This window comes from Citrus sinensis, chromosome 7, assembly GCF_022201045.2.
Source record: "Citrus sinensis cultivar Valencia sweet orange chromosome 7, DVS_A1.0, whole genome shotgun sequence".
Lineage (NCBI taxonomy): Eukaryota > Viridiplantae > Streptophyta > Magnoliopsida > Sapindales > Rutaceae > Citrus > Citrus sinensis.
In genome coordinates this window covers 9,412,401-9,429,632 of record NC_068562.1, presented here as the reverse complement: position 1 = coordinate 9,429,632, position 17,232 = coordinate 9,412,401, and the positions used below count along the sequence as shown (strand labels likewise).

At 35.2% G+C, this 17,232-nt stretch overlaps 2 protein-coding genes across 12 annotated transcripts; one reads left to right on the top strand and one right to left on the bottom strand.

Annotated features, from left to right (window-relative positions):
• The first annotated feature begins 487 nt into the window (after positions 1-487).
• On the top strand, positions 488-964 carry LOC127898757 (endoglucanase 9-like). Its single transcript, XM_052431247.1, has 2 exons — positions 488-529; positions 638-964. Exons 1-2 carry the CDS (start codon positions 488-490, stop codon positions 962-964), a joined length of 369 nt encoding a protein of 122 aa, XP_052287207.1.
• Positions 965-8,293: 7,329 nt separating this feature from the next.
• On the bottom strand, positions 8,294-16,822 carry LOC102629661 (disease resistance protein RUN1-like). 11 transcript variants are annotated; one of them, XM_052444509.1, is made up of 10 exons: positions 16,623-16,774; positions 15,005-15,501; positions 13,192-14,293; positions 12,803-13,084; positions 11,391-12,680; positions 10,587-11,299; positions 9,904-10,331; positions 9,615-9,797; positions 8,935-9,089; positions 8,294-8,847 (listed from the first exon to the last, which is right to left on the bottom strand). In XM_052444509.1, exons 2-6 carry the CDS (start codon positions 15,481-15,483, stop codon positions 10,610-10,612), a joined length of 3,843 nt encoding a protein of 1,280 aa, XP_052300469.1. In that variant the 5' UTR covers positions 15,484-15,501; positions 16,623-16,774; the 3' UTR covers positions 8,294-8,847; positions 8,935-9,089; positions 9,615-9,797; positions 9,904-10,331; positions 10,587-10,609. The 11 variants fall into 11 exon arrangements, with proteins under 11 accessions (XP_052300469.1, XP_052300472.1, XP_052300471.1 ...); XM_052444512.1 differs by having other exon boundaries at positions 9,615-9,739; XM_052444511.1 differs by having other exon boundaries at positions 9,904-10,035.
• Positions 16,823-17,232: the final 410 nt, after the last annotated feature.

The following is a 17,232-nucleotide window of genomic DNA, read 5'->3' as shown; positions in this document are numbered from 1 at the left end:
TATTGTGTAAAAGACGAGAGCTTTTAATTAGCCCAACCCTAAATAATAAATAAGCAAGGAGAGCAAGTACATAAAAGATCTTGCTCAACAAGTAGCTAATAATAATATATAGCTACCAGAAACATGTCAAGACATTGATGAGAAAATGGAACAATTAGTTTTCCCGGTCGAGAAATTCTCGATGAACAAGCCGCTCTAAGTTTAAGTTTTGAGGGAGAAGATTGCTGTAGTAAAATAGAGTTGTGACGGTGGCTGATGGCTGAGACACTAGTGCCGTCACTAACCTCACTAGTGACCTAAGTATCATTGTCACAATTGACTGCAGAAAAAAAAAAAAAACTTAAACATACTCGGGGGGGAAAACAAAAAAGGCCATTAGGACAAGTAAAAATAGTATGCCATTCTTTGTTATAGAACTGGAGAAATAATTAATTACCACGATCGTCAAGAATGAAGAAGAAGATGGGGGCGGGTGTGGGCAGGAGTCATGTTGAAGGAAGGCTTACTCACAAACCTTGCAAAAAGACAGGCAAGTTGCTCTAAGATTTACTCGTAATATGTGTCCCGTTGATTATTAATTTGATTTCCACTGAGCTTTGATTCTTAAACTAATGTAATTATATTTGGAAAATTTCAGGTAGACTATATATTAGGTGTAAACCCATTAAAAATGTCCTACATGGTTGGTTTTGGACCAAATTTCTCGAGGAGGATTCATCATAGAGGATCTTCTTTACTCTCATTGGCAAACCATCCTCAAAGCATCCGTTGTGATGGTGGATTCGAGCCATTCTTCCACTCATCAAACCCTAACATCCTAGTTGGAGCCATTGTCGGAGGCCCGAACCAGAATGATGGGTTCCCAGATGATCGGAGCGACTATAGTCACTCAGAACCGGCAACGTATATCAACGCTGCTATGGTTGGACCCTTGGCATATTTTGCTGGGGGCAAATCCGGTTGATGACATTCTCTTTTGTTGTAGCTGCTTGTTGTAGATATATTGTCCCGCTAAAGAGGCATATGTGAAAGAGAAAACGAAGTTGTTTGTTTTTGAGGAAAATATTTTTCAGAGAAAAGATCACTTTATTTCTTATTGATTTTTCTTAAACATTAACAACAGAATCAACTCAACTTATATACATGCACAAGACTGCAACTTAAGCTAATTACATTTCGTTATACACACATACGAAATGACTAATAACAATCTTAACAAACTTGTGCTGATCTAGCAACTTGCTTAACTAACTTTGATGAGCTGGCATTGCTGAAACGTCTGACTGACCGAGACTGAAGCTTCTTCTCCTTCTTACTCCTACACTCTATGAGCTCAGCATACTGGACTTCCTTAACAGCCCCCCTCAAACTCAAGGGGCAAGGCTGCACATTGAGCTTTGACCTCAGATAGTTAAAATGAACAAAAGAGAGGGGTTTTGTCATGATATCAGCAATCTGTTCTTCACTGGGAATATACTGAATTTTTAACTCCCCTACAATCACTTTGTTTCTGATAAAGTGTAAGTCAAGCTCGATGTGTTTAGTTCTAGAATGGCAAATAGGATTATGAGCTAGCTTAGTGGCACTGGTGTTGTCACACCAGATAGTGGGTATCTCTTAACAACACAAACCAATTTCAGAAAACAAAGATTGTAACCAGCTTATCTCTGCACTAGCTGAAGCTAAGGCCCTATACTCACTCTCAGCACTAGATCTAGCAATGACTGACTGCTTCTTGGATGACCATGAAATCAAATTATGAGCAAACTTAAGTCCATAATCTTGAGTAGACTTTAAGTATCTAAGCACTCTCTTACAAGCTATAAGATGTTGCATTGTAGGACTTGAAACATACTGGCTTAATTTGTTTACAGCAAAGGCAATCTCTGGCCTTGTTAAAACCAGATACTGCATACCTCCTACAATACTCCTGTAGTGTATAGCATCAGCAATGTATTGGCCTAGATGTCCTTGATCTTCTTTTTGCAGCTTAATTCCAGTACTCATAGGTGTGTCAATATATTTACATTCAAGCAACTGAACCTTAGTCAGTAGATCTCTTATGTATTTCCTTTGAGACAGATGAATGCAATCTGCACCATATAAGACTTCTATGCCCAGAAAATAAGAGAGAGTACCCAAATCCTTGAGTGCAAAAACTGCATTAAACTTGGCAATGAAATATTCTAGTTCTGCACTATTTGGTCCTGTGATTAAGATATCATCAATATAAATCAGTACCAATATCATGTAGTTTTCTTAATGAACAGAGATGTGTCAGCTCTTGAGTTTTCAAAGTCCCACTGTAACAAACACCCTTTTAACTTTTCATACCAAGCTCGTGGAGCTTGCTTGAGACCATAAAGTGACTTATGGAGTTTACACACAAAGTTTGGCTTTTGACTGTCAACAAACCCTGCTGGTTGATCTATAAAAACTTCTTCTGTTAACTCCCCATTAAGAAAAGCATTATTAACATCTACTTGCTTGATTTGCTACTGATTTATAATAGTCAAACTAATCACTACTCTAATAGTAGCTGATTTTACCACTGGACTGAAAGTTTCAAAGTAATTTACCCCTGCAATTTGTTGAAATCCCTTAGCAACTAATCTAGCCTTGTACTTGGCTAGACTTCCATCTGAGTTATGCTTAACTCGATATACCCACTTGTTTCCAACAGTCTTCTAACCATCTGATCTTGGAACTAAAGACCATGTATTGTTCTTGAGTAGAGCACTATATTCTTCCTCCATAGCTGCAAACCATTTAGGATTTTGCATAGCTTTTTCTACAGATTCTGGCTCTTTATGAACAAGAGCTACATTGTAGAGCTTAGGTTTGAAAATGCCAATCTTACTCCTAGTTGTCATAGGATGTGTGTTTAAAGAAGTGTTGAATTGTTGTGTTTTCTGGAGCTGATGAGTTTTGATCAGTTTTTAGTGATGTTTGAGAAATGAGAGGTATGTTGGTGGTGATTGGCTGAATTGGTAAAGAAGTATGAAGCTCAGTATTAGGCTCTGTATTAGTGATTGGTGATGTGTTTGTTTGTGACAATGGATGAGAATGGTTGTTATGATCAGGAGGAACTGAATGATGAGAACTGCTGCTGGTGGAACTTACAGAGATAGGATCATGAGTGCTGTATCATCTGAAGTTGAGAATAATGGCAAAGTGGATAGCTGATACACTTGCTGAGGAGTGAAAGACAAGTTTTGACATGAGTTTGATTTATTAGAAGCAAAAGCAGAATATGAGGAATAAGGAAAAGAGGACTCATCAAAGACAACATGTCTTGCTATATAAACCTGACCAGATGGATGTAAACACTTGTATCCTTTATGAGAAGGGCTGTAACCAATGAAGACACACTTGCTAGAATGATAATCAAACTTATGCTTGTTATAATCTCTCAAATATGGATAGCATGCACAACCAAAACATCTAAGCATTTTGTAGTCTGGTTTATGTTTAAACAACTTTTCATATGGAGTAAGGAACTTCAGAGTTGCAGAAGGCAACCTGTTAATATGGTAAACTGCTGTTTGGAAAGCTTCCCACCAAAAGGTTAAGGGTAATTTAGCTTGAGCTAGAAGTGTGAGTCCTAACTCAACAACATGCCTATGTTTTCTCTCAACTACCCCATTTTGGTGATGTGTATAGAGACATGAGTGTCTGAATATGATTCCATTTTGGTTCAAAAAATCAGTAAATGCTCTATACTCTCCCCCCCAGTCAGATTACAACATTTTAATAGGACATTGAAATTTTTTTTCAGCTTGCAATCTGAACAATTTGAAAACTTGTAGGGCTTCTGATTTCAATTTTAATGGATAAATCCAGGTGTATCTACTAAAGTCATCAACAAAGCTGATATAATAGACATAACCAGCTTTAGAAAGGATAGGTGAAGGGCCCCATAAATCAATGTGAATTAGTTCAAGCACTTGAGAAGTTTTGGTTTCTGTGACAGGGAAGTGCAATATGTGACTTTTTCCCATTTGACAGGCCTCACATATTTATTGTGCAGCTTGGTTAATAAGATAAGTTGAAAGATTAATAGTTTGATCATTCTTAAGCAAATGTATGAAGACATTATGATGAGGATGACCAAATCTTCTATGAAGAATATCAACTTTTCTGACCAATGAATTACAAGAGAAAACATCAGTTTGAAAACAAGCTTTAGAACTTGAGTGTTTATTCTGAACATTATTTGCAACAGAAAAAGAAACATGACATGTTGATAAAATAGACAGAGGCTGATTTGAAGAAACTTGACACACGAAGGAAGTGGGAGACTGTGATGATTTTAACAACAACTTATACAACCCTTTCTCAGCAAGACCTTGCAGAAGTACTTGTCCCTTCAGTGAATCCTTTACATAACACATATTGCCAACAAATTCAATAGAAAGATTATTACCAGTTGTTAATTTGGATATGCTTATTAAATTCTTAGTAATTGAAGGAACTAACAAGATATCCTTGAGTGTTATAGGTGTGTGTTTGTAGACAGATTTGAAACTTTTATGATTAAAGCATGCATCACCAATGTGAGTAATGATCAAACCTTGTCCATTGCCAATGGTCAGCTGGTCTGAGTCTTTGAATTCTTCTCTCACATGCATATTTGCCATGTTGTTAGTAATATGGTGTGTAGCTCCACTGTCAAGATACCACCCTTCATCAGTTGAACCTTCTACATTTGCAACATAGGCTTCAGGCAGAGTAAATGCCTCTGATGGATAAGAAGAAGAAGCAGGAGAATAGTTCATGAATTGAGAGCCAGAATCTGAAGCTTCATAAGGATCTTCAAATGATGATAGTTGATAAGGAAATGACTCAAAATTAGCCATATATGCAGTCTTTGATCCCATCATTTTTCCTCTCCCAAATTGTTTAGGTGAAGAAACATAAGCATCACCATACCTATACCAACATGCATCAGCAGTATGTCCTTACTTGTGACATATTTGACATAAAGGTATTGGCTCACTTGATTCAGAAACATTTGAAGTATTAGCAGGAGAGAACATGTGCCTCATTTGTGGTGGCCTATGAGACTGCATGAACTAATTTCTTCCAAAACCTGCAACATTTCTTATACCAAAACCACTAGCAATACTACTACCAGCTGGAAAACCTCTAGGATAAGAAAAAGAAAACATGCCTCCACCAAAAAACTGACCTCTGCCTCCAGATTGTCCATAGGTAGCATTACCATTACCATAGGCATTTCTCCTAGGAGCACCCCTCATATGTGAATAATTTGTATTCATCATACTATAATTTGCATTAAACATGGCCTGAGGGTTCTGATTTTGTTCCAGCCTAGCTTCATGTGTCAGTAAAAGTGCATATGCATCATCATAACTCATCTTATTGGCTGTAATTATTGAAGCCAGATCTAGATAGCTAGATCCAAGTCCATTTAGTGTCCTTATCAGCAAATCTTTATCAGTTATGTTATCTCCAACACATGCAAGTTTATTAGCTAGCATTTTCATTTTCAAACAATAATCTTCAATAGACATTGACTCTTTTCTCAGAGTATCTAATTCATATCGAAGTTGCATTATTTTTGCTTCAGATTGTACTCCAAATTGCTTTTCAATAGATCTCTAAATATCAAAAGAAGTATCATAGTTAAGAACTGAGCTTAAGATATCTTTACTAATTGTTGAAAGAAGCCAGCTAAGCAGAGTTTGATCTTGAGCTCTCCAGTCGACATAAGCTGGATTTTCAATCCTTTCCACAGATCCATCAGCTTGTGACTGAGAAATATATTGTTCTGGAATATTCTGCTTCTCTGAGATTAATCCTTCAAGTCGGTTCCCTCTGATTGAAGTAATCACTTATTTGTGCCAGAGAAGGAAATTTGATCGATCGAGTTTTACTGTTGTAGCAAAAGTAAATGAAGTTTGTGTGGAATGCATTTGATTGAAATTTAAACGATTTTGATTTATTGTACTGGAACTAGCCATGGATGGCTCTGACACCATAAAAGAGAAAATGAAGTTGTTTGTTTCTGAGGAAAATATTTTTCAGAGACAAGATCACTTTATTTCTTATTGATTTTTCTTAAACATTAACAACAGAATCAACTCAACTTATATACATGCACAAGACTGCAACTTAAGCTAATTACATTTCGTTATACACACATACGAAATGACTAATAACAATCTTAACAAACTTGTGCTGATCTGACAACTTGCTTAACTAACTCTGATGAGCTGGCATTGCTGAAATGTCTGACTGACTGAGACTAAAGCTTCTTCTCCTTCTTACTCCTACACTCTGTGAGCTAAGCATACTGGACTTCCTTAACAATGTGCCACCAGAAAGATTGGTGAAGCATTTGAATGTTTTCTTGTATTTTAGTTTAGTGTATGGTGACTTTGTATCATGCAATACTGTGAGCTCAGCATACTGGACTTCCTTAACAATGTGCCACCAGAAAGATTGGTGAAGCATTTGAATGTTTTCTTGTATTTTAGTTTAGTGTATGGTGACTTTGTATCGTGCAATGATCATTGCACGATCCTTTCTATTACTAGAGAAGATAAAGAATCATGATCATAAAATCTAAGTATTACGAATGCAATCTTCATCGCAAATAAAGTATTAAACACTGTAGGACTATTTTCTAAAGTTGAATGAAGTCAACATATTCACGTATGCAGCCCAGCAAAAGAAAATTTCACTCAATGAAAACCGACGTCAATGCTTTGGCTGAAGAAACAACGTCAAAGTTCATTCAAACAATCCTAAATCAGCAATTATTTAATCTCCCCCCAGCGCAAGCTAAAGCAACAAAACTCCACATCCACTCTCATTTCACACTCAATACTCTGTCTCAGCATTTTGTCAATCACCATCCATCCACCATGCTGAAGCTTGCAAACAGAATGCCATCAAATGCTGCTGTGTTCTGCCGATGGAGGAAGGATGCTGACAGAATAATGTGGGGGAGTACTGCACTCATTGAGGAAGGAAGCTGCAAGAGAATTGGCAGCATCTCATATTTCATTTAATTCTTTGCATGTCTAAGACTGCTACTTGATGGCAAGGACGCCTAGACAGCCGCTAAGCCAGATCCGGGTAGGTTCCATCATCAGCTACAGAAGGAGACCACCAGTCATCCCAAGGTTTGTCCCCATCCAATGTAGATAGCGTATGAATAGCTATATAACCGAATAGAAGTGTGTAGAAGTCCATATGAACATCCTGTGTTGTTGCTCTAAAAAAATCTGGACTCTGTTCTGATAAGGTTATACCGCCACAAGGGGACTTTTCTTTAATTCTGGCATGATGTGTTTGTTGTTCGACCATTGTTCATGTGTCAAATCACTAGGGTAGTGCACAAGTGTTCCAGCACTCCAGGCCTGTTTCGATTCTAGCTATCAGGCTTCCATTCAGATGCCAAACAGTTCATTTGTACATCAGGCTATTCTACAAGTCGAGCAGGAAGAAACATGGGACCTAATGTGATAACAAGGCACTCTAAAGAACTTCTAAATTCACAGAATTTCCTTTGAATCCACCCAAAATTTGGTCAGTGTCATAAATATAAAAAATGCCAGAAAGGAGCTGGATGGGTTCAAACCAATATAATTCTTCCCACTGCATCCCAGATCAGGTAGAGGGATAGCAACAACTGTCTAAAGCAAAAACAATGTTTTGGCCCAAAAATCAGCCAATAACTTTACGAAAAACAACTTCTCATTGAAAAAACTCAGAATCAAATGAAATTCACAAAAACAGCCCAAATTAAAAGTAAAAATAAGTGACCAGTAGCAAAGTGATAAATATTTACTTGAGCAAGCAAGTAAAAGCAGCACTGAGCTCAGAATTAATTAATTAATTAATTAATTAAAGGTTCGATCATAGCATCAAGCAAAATGTATTGGACATACAAAATATATCTTGCCGACTCTGATTTGATGGGGACCCCAAATTTGACATCTACAAATCAAAGGAAGTCCCTCTCCAACAGTCCCTGGGAGTAAATTAGGAAATTATGAACTAAACCAATCAAGATACCTGACTTACCCTTTTCAGTTTACTTGAATATTTGCATGTTTACTATATGTTTATAATCATCCACATTATCAAGCAAGTCAGATCTCAATCTCAACCAGATATCAACTACTTTAGCAACGAAGAAACTTCTATAGATATATTACTATTTATAAAGAAGAAGTTAGGAGAAGTTTACAAATTAAGATTGGGGTTATTCATGTATGAAAGCACACAAATAAACATATATATGATAAACACAAATACATAAATCATCAGTTTTCCTGTTCATTCCCAAATAATAATAATAATAATAAGTCTACAAACCAATACCGCAGCAACATGATAAAATTAATTTAACTATATCAACAATCAAAAAGACATTTCAATTAATTGCAGGACAAGTGTTAAAAATAAATAACTGCCTCCTATCAGGTTTCACAGTCCAGAATAATGACAGATGCTACTTTTACAATTAAAACAACAAACAATTTTTTACGATAAAAAATTAAGTACAGCATTCTCAAGTCCAGCCATGGGTTGACACACCTACGGGAACTAGTTAGAAACTGAAACAAGCTTATCTTACCTTAACCGTAACAATGTACCACACTTTTACTTCACATGAAAAAGAGTTCTTTTTGACTAAGTGACATGATAAGCATCAGTAATGTCGATTACTACTATTATAGCGGCCAGATCTAGAGCGACTAATACTATCCAATGTTGCCCCAAAAACCCTTCGACTGTAATCATAATTGGTAACATTGAGACGTGTCTCATACCCATTAATTTCAAGTGTTACACCAGGAGGAGGCGGCTCTGAATAAAAAAGAAGGTTTCTCAGCAAAGCAAGAAAACAAATACTATCAAAACACTGTACAGAAGAAAAAGGAAGAAAGACATCACCTTCGGAAGAATAATGATGGGGACCTAAAATCCTCATCGAATGGTGAGAAAGTTCCATACAGTTAACTGGCATGGGTATCGCTCCTAGATTTACGAGATGATAAAGGGGTAGTTGTCATGGATGAGTTTTGCGCGTTTTTGTCTTGCCCGGAAAGCTGTTCAGCAAAGTCTATGTCAATGCAAAAAGCTTCAAGTGGGACATTATAAACATGATTTCACTGTTTGTTTAAAACATTTAATTAACCTTAAAATTCTCCAGAAAGTCTCTAAAACCTTAATAATTAACACAAAAATCCTCTTCAACAATTGTTGGAACCATCGACCAAATTTTAACGGGAGTAACACTACATATGCAAAATTTGGATATCCCAGCGGATAACTGCCGTATCAACTGTATATCAACCTACTTGCAAGTATAATGTTTTACTCCTCAAAACATTGAAGCAAATGTGAAATGTCTCTGGATAAGCTGAGAATAATAACTGTGAAATCATTGTTTTCACTGAGGACCCGAACGAAAACAAATTGCAAAGTGTGACATTTACTCGTGATTTTAAGAAAACTAAGGGACAGAGTGTTATTATCTCAAAGCTATAGAAATTGGGCCTATTTGCATTTCAGCCAAAACTTAATGAAACTATACAAATATAAAAAAAAAAGAAAAAAAAAAGGTTACGTACAGCAAATCTGATGGTTCGATTGTAGAGAGTGACAATGCCGGAAAAAAGCTTAATGGCATAATCGGCGATCTCTTCGGATTCATATCGTAAAGCTTAATGGTATATATATACATCAACTACTCGCCCTGCTTGAATTAGAAAAAAGCTTAATAGCACTCTCGCTCACTTTCTCATCCAAATTACCTATAATATTAATTAAATTCAATTAAATTAATAACAAGAAAGAAAAATTAGGAATCGATTTTGGAAAAACTGATAACAGAACTGAGATTTGAGAGGTTATTTTTACCTATGCAGACGTTGCAGCCGGAGTTAAGTTTCCCGACATGATTTGTCGTTTTTTTCTTGAAACGACGTCGTTGGGGACAAATGAGTGTTGAAGGGACCGAACAAGCTGACGCGGAGATTGTGGCTGCCATTTCTATAGGGAGTAGAGAGGGGTTAGTATCACCGACTTCGATTAGGTATCGGGTTTGGCTACATATGGCCTATTAGGTTATGCCACGTCATGGGAAGAACATTAAATTAAAGCGAAAAAACATTAAATTATAATTAAGCAGCGTTTGTATTTCTTGTACGAATTGATTTATAACTCTTAAATTTTGTTCACTTATAGAAATTGGTATGCAATTCGTCATTTTTTGATCCCAGTCCTCAGCCCCTTCAAGTGGACCCAAAAACTCGCACTTGTAATAATGGATACAAAATGAGAGAACACTGCAATGAAACAGAGATGCAGTTAAGAAAACGAAAACGGAGGATTAATTTTCCCACTTTCTTTAATTTTCAACTGATGGGAAATCACAAAATTCAAGCTTCAACATTCTGATTCTGACCAACTTTTGAATCCAAGTCGAGCATTTCTAGTAATTTAACGTGAAAATAAATTGCAAGATTAGAATAAATAAAAAGTAAATGAAATACCATGTGCAAATTTAAAGAACATAAATTGAAATTGGGATGCGTACTTACACTGTTACTCTAGGCTTTGCCCTTCATTTAAGCTGTCTAAATCTTTTAGGGGGTGATTCCTCATCATCATCACAGGAGCCACTGCCACTGGCTTCGGCTGCCCCAGCATTTTCTGCAAGGCTTCGCTTTGATGTTGTGGCTACTTCCATATTTGATCCAACAAAATCGTGATGGAATTCATTCAGATTATAAGAAGTAAAGTGAGTCCATTGCTTTGTTGTTTCGTCAAACTCCTCGACTTCTTGCTTATAAACTGGATGGAAGCCACACCTCTTCACCTTCAATCCAGTATTTGACACAGCCGAATGATTAGCAAATTTCAACTTAAAATGATTAGATTCAAAATGCCACTTGTACTTATCGCATTCTGCTCGAGACAAAAAGAGTAGCCAAAGATGGTCAGACCCACGATGACCGAATTTGTCTCTAAAATCTATACCATAAAAGAAACTAGAACAATCCATAGAGCAGAACAACAGATGTGTGAGAAATGAATGCCCCTTCCATATTGTCCGTCGGATACCAGTTGAATGCTTGGGGACATGAAAAACACAGCAAACAGCATATCCCACAACCTTATTCACATTATGCAAATATGAAGGCCTTGTGACTGTTATTGAAGAACCCTCGTTCTGATACATGAACCACTTTGGAATTTCACTTCCTGGGACAACAATGCTCAATTTACTGTCTGGAGCTGATACTGCCTGCAACTGAAAAATAAAATATGAACAAGTCCATACCATTGCTTAATTGTCAAGCATAATCTTGGCATAGCTGTAAGATACGGAGTAATAGACTGACCTCAAGGTGCTCTCGTAGCATTGAAGTTGCCAAATCGTTCTTTCCGAGCAATTTCAAGCTGTCTATACAATAAATTGTCGTCCAGCTGGACTTGCGTAGTCTTAATACACCTAATAATGTCACCAACGATGCACAACCATTCAGTCTAACATTATGTACGTTGGGTGGAAGTTGTGGCAGAGATTGAAGCCTTTTACAATCTTCCAACTTTAGATATTCAAGATTAAAAAGACCGCTAATGCTTGCTGGCAGCGTAACAAAATTGTTTTCACTCAGATATAACGCTTTTAATGAGTGTAAGTTGCCAATATCACTCAAGATTGCTCCCTCCCCAAGACCACAGTCACTGAGATCTAATTTTGTTAGAGAGCACAAACCTGACAGAGAAGGCAACATCAAAGCTACAGGACATGAACTCGTTCCCATCAAATTAAAAGGAAGGTTCAAATGACATGATGCAGTTGATGGTGGTCCATTGCACCCAGAAAAAGAGAGTGTTTTAAGATTCTTCATAAGAAAAATGGAGGATGGAGGTCGTCTTGTAGCTGTTCCGCTTATATCAAGTTCTTCCAAACTTTCTACTTGCCTAAGCGTGTCAGGCACATTTTCAAGTTTGCAGCAGCCTGAGAGATTCAAAGTTTTGAGGGCTTTTAAACCGTTTATACTTCTGGGAAGTCTCGCAAGATTTTTGCAGTCATTCAGATTCAACAATTCAAGTCCAGGTAAAAGCTCAATAGATGATGGCACTTCTGTAATGGAAGTTCCATCTAGATAGAGCTCTGACAGACCTTCCATACCCACAATCTGTGGAAACTTCTTCAGTTTCGAGCAGCCAGAGAGCTTTAGATTTTTTAGACATTTTAAACTGCTAATAGTAACCGGCAGACTCGAGAGATTTTTGCAATCTTTCAAAGTCAATTGAACAAGTCCTGATAGATGTTCAATTGATAGTGGCATTTCTTTGATATCAGTTTCATCCAAAAAAAGTTCCTGCAGACACTCCATACTTCCCCCAACGTGTGGAAATTTCCTCAATTTCAAGCAACCAGAAAGGACAAGTGTTTTAAGCGATTTCATAAAAATCTCACCCGGAAGAGTTGTAAGACTTGTACAACCTTTCAAATTCAACAATATCAGCTTATTGTGACGTAACAAAGACGAGTGAATTTCATGCAACCTTGTACATCCTTCAAGATCCAACACCTCTAAGTTTGGGACCTCTATTGAGTTTGGTGTCTTAATCAAATTCTTTGAATGGCTGAGTTTCATAACTTTCAACGTTTTTAAAGGCTGTTGAAAACAAAAGGGAGTTAAAATGATATTTCTGAATTCATATACAGCTATAATAATAAAATTGTTATCAACAATTATTCACTAAAAAAATAAATTAGTGACAAAAACACTGATCTTACTTTGATTCCTTTCCATAATTCTTCAATGCGGCTGTAACACATTTCAAATTCAACAATTTTATCCAATTGCAAATTTGATGGCAATGATTTCAAAGGATATTGATGCCAATCAAGTAACCGCAACTTGTTAGATAGGTATTCAAGGCCTTCAGGAAGTTGCACATTACCGATTTTGAGCAATCTTAGGTTGGTCATCAGCGAAAATGCTTTAGCACTTAAATGCACCTCATTTTCAGGAAAGAAACAATCATCAATTATCATTCCTTCAACTTCTTCACTTCCCTGAAAATATAAGCAAAGGATAAGCAAATAAAACAATAATTTTAAAATTCATCCGGGTAAAGGAAATTAATGAGCACAACATTTTCTCCATTTAATAATTCACTTACCGCATTTTTTGTCAACACATGGCGCACTTCTTCTTGCCTCCATAATCTGCTGCGTTTCCCAGGTTCTTCGGGGGATTGTCTTGTAACAATCAGCTGTCCCAATTCCTGTAACAAATCATGCATCCCCAGTGTGTTGTAGTCGTCAACTGTTAATAGAGATCTTTCAATAAGAACTTCTATTCCAATGACTGGGAAAAAACCACATCCCTCTAGAATTTTTGTTACGTAATCTCTATTCTTCTGTTTAAAGAAGCATGCAACATCGAGAAATATTTTCTTCTCTGAATCTTGTAGTCCATCAAAACTTATTTGAAGTATACTCATAATCTTATTTAAAGGATCACTTTTTAGTCTCTCTAGGGCACTTCTCCACCGATCCACAGATCTACCAATAAGAAAGGATCCCAAAACTTTTAGAGCTAATGGAAGACCACTGGCATACCTCAGAACACGTTTAGACAGCTCCACATATTCTCCCACTGGCTGATGGGTTTTAAAAGCTTTCATACTAAATAGTTGAAGAGCTTCATCGTCATTTAGTACATCAAGGTTAAGAATATGCTCTTCATCCACTTCATGTGCCACCAACAACTGTTTATCTCTCGTTGTTATTAGAATCCTGCTGCCTAGACCAAACCAATCACGCTTTCCAGCTAAACTTTGTAGTTGTTCAACATCAGCTACATCATCGATTACAAGAAGAACCTTTTGCTGTCGCAGCCTACTTCCAATTATGTTAATACCATCATCTACATGCCATAAGTTAATATCTCCAAGATTCAGTAAATTGGAAAGGAGTTGCTTTTGTAAAGAGATTACACTGCCTTCTTTTTCAGATCTTTCTCTAACATCAGCAAGGAAACTACTCGCATAAAATTCGTGAGAGATCAAGTCATAAACAACTCTTGCAAGAGTTGTCTTTCCTAGACCTCCCATACCCCATATCCCTATCATACGAACGTCAGTAGACCCTGTACCCATAAGAAACCTGAGTTTCTCCAAGCGCGATTCTATTCCTACCAGCTCCTTAACAGTCTTTGGCTCTGTATGAATTTTACTTGATATCACATTGACAATTTCCTCTATAAATTCTGACTCATTTCTGTATATTGAAAGCAACAAGAAAATATTGGTGTGGTAAAGCTAGTGTGAAGTAGTAGCAAATCAATTTCATATTATGTATAAAATCCAAACTTTGCAATATCATTTCATTAAATTGAAGTCATATAATTAAGTAACCTGCTATAGTTAAGTCAAAAGCAATTGGAATGAGAAAATTCAAACTCGACACAATAAAATTGGTATGGATTGTGTTGCATTGGGATTTGAGGGTTCAAAAATTATTTAATTTCTTCTGCAGTTTTTTTCATTCATTATTGATATATTATTTCTTTCTATAACATGATAAATTAGATTGAAAGAGATTTTAGATAAGTTTTTGATAAGATCATTATTACACACATGAAATTAATTAGATTAGCTAAATATGCAATGATATTGATATATCATTGGTGTTCGTTGCTCTTATTAGTATTTAGCAAAGAGTCAATCAAAGAATAAAGTTTCTTTTTTTTTTAAATCTGATTAATAGAGGACAAAGCATCACAACATATTATATAGTCTTCAATAGTTCAAAATACAATAATTTAAATCTTCGTTTGCAAATATTAATTCATTAATAATACTACTATTGTAATTGAAAAAAGTGTTGAATCATGAATACTAAAATCTGTTTCAAAGTTACTAATCATGCAAAACCAAAAAAAAAAGAAAAAAGAAAACAGAATTAATAATAGAGAATAAGAATGATTACCTGTCCTTCAATTCCCAGCCAGATTTATTAGCCACCACTTTTAAAGCGTCTCTCCACTTTTGCACCTTTTCTACATTATTCCTAAAAACTTCTTCATGTTTAGCAAAAGCTTCTCCAAAACTTGCTGTCTGTTTTCTCACCACAGTTGGTTCCACATCATAGAAAATTGGAAAAATTTGATCTTCTCTGTTTTTGCATTCAACAATCTTAACAAGTTCATCCAAGCACCAAGTGGAAGAAGCATAGTTTTTTGAAAGAACAATAACTGAAATTCTTGATTCTTCAATTGCTTTAAGGAGTCCAGGTGAAATGGATCCTCCTTTCTGAAGTTCTTTGTCATCCCTGAATAAATAAATGCGTTTATTTTTCAAAGCCGTAGAGAGATGACCCGTGAAGCTTTTACGAGTGTCTTCTCCTCTAAAGCTTAAGAAGACATCATATTTCCCATGAGAGACATTTTGGATGCTCGTAGAAGTCATTTTCTATTAGTTTTTTTCCTGAAAATTTAGAATAAATCAAGTGAAATCCTAGAAACAATACTATGCAACTACAAGATTCATCCAAAATAATGTGCGCCACAAAAATAAAGATGTAATGTCTCAAGCATCAAATTTGTAAAAACATAGGGTGAGTTTAGTGCACCACATTATATTACTTAAGCTGTATTGAATGACATTAATGTTTAGTGTATTACGCAAGGTATTGTTTATTTAAATTCTTTATATTAAATTTATTATTTCACTTTATTCATAAAAACTAGAAGTTTATTAATAAACTAGTACTTTTTATTTAAGTTAACAGTAAGGTTACTTAAAAAATAAAATGCAATTAATTATAATTCTTTTACATAATAAAAATAACACAATATATACTTATTTATTATAAAATTCATATTATTTAGACTTATTAATATTTCATATTAATATTGTACTTAAATATATAATTTAAATTTATGAAAAAACCTATTATTTTAATAAAAATGAAAAAAATAAAAATATTGAAATAGTTCTTATATATAATAAAAGTAAACATTTAATTACAAGATATTGCTTAATCCATGCCCAAGGAATTTCAAATTTCTGATGTCCTTTGACCTAGGTCTTGTGTTTTGTTTTAGAACAGACTAATTTACAATAGCTTCATGTTAAAAGAAATTATTAGAGTTAAATAAATATCACTAGAAATAATTAAAAATATTAAGAATAACCTTGATGGTGTGAGCGAATTTGATTAAATATAATTAAAGTCAGAGTTTACTAACTTAAGAAGTTTTTAAACTTGAGAATGGTTCTGATTTCAAAACTAATGATCTTATTCTATAAACAAACAGACGGCAATCCATCAGCCTCTCATTTACTCTCATTTAAACATGATAAATTTCAAAACGTAATAGAAATTTTTTTGCACATGCTGCTTGGAGCGTGTGCAAGCCAATTTCTACTTAAGCAAATCTCGATTAGAGCATCTAATAACCAAGAAAAGGCAAAAAGTTTGCACAAAATTAACATTCAAAGATTTCTTTCTATTTTATTAATTTTTTTTTTTGCACTTTTTAAGCATCAAGATATACAAATTAATTCTGAAAATAAAAGAGAGAGATGTAGAAGATTGAACTTACGACTTTTGAGTGTATTGCAGGAAGCTAGTTAAATGAACTCCAATGCAGTATATTGATTCAAAGAACTTAATCATGCAAATATACTATTTTGCTGGAAAAAAAAATTAAGCTAATGTATGTATTTCCAAAAGCAAGTCTTCGTCAAAGATTGACTTTCTTAATAATTGATAAATATTGACAAAAGCAACTCTCATGATGAAGTTACCATCAAACTTCCTGGAAGCTTCAAGGAATCTAAACGAAAGTTATCTGGCTTTTTAATTGATTACGCGTCTTCACCACTCCACTCACTAGCCATGTTGAAACCGTTGGATTTTCATTAGAATGGAATGAAATCCAACGGTTGATATCAATAATTGATTAACATAAGTTAAATTGCCGGCAATCTATGGGAATGGAAACCTTTTATTAGTAAAATTTTAACCGAGTCCTCAGGAGATGTTGGATCAATTCAATAATGTTGTAGTTCTAAAATAATTGTCATTAACTGTATTATATAAATAACTATCTGTAAAGATAATTAATTAAATGTTTGATAAATTTATTTTCAAAAGTTCTATGAATTTTAAAAATAACTGCATGTATTTAATAAATTTTACAGTTAAATTAT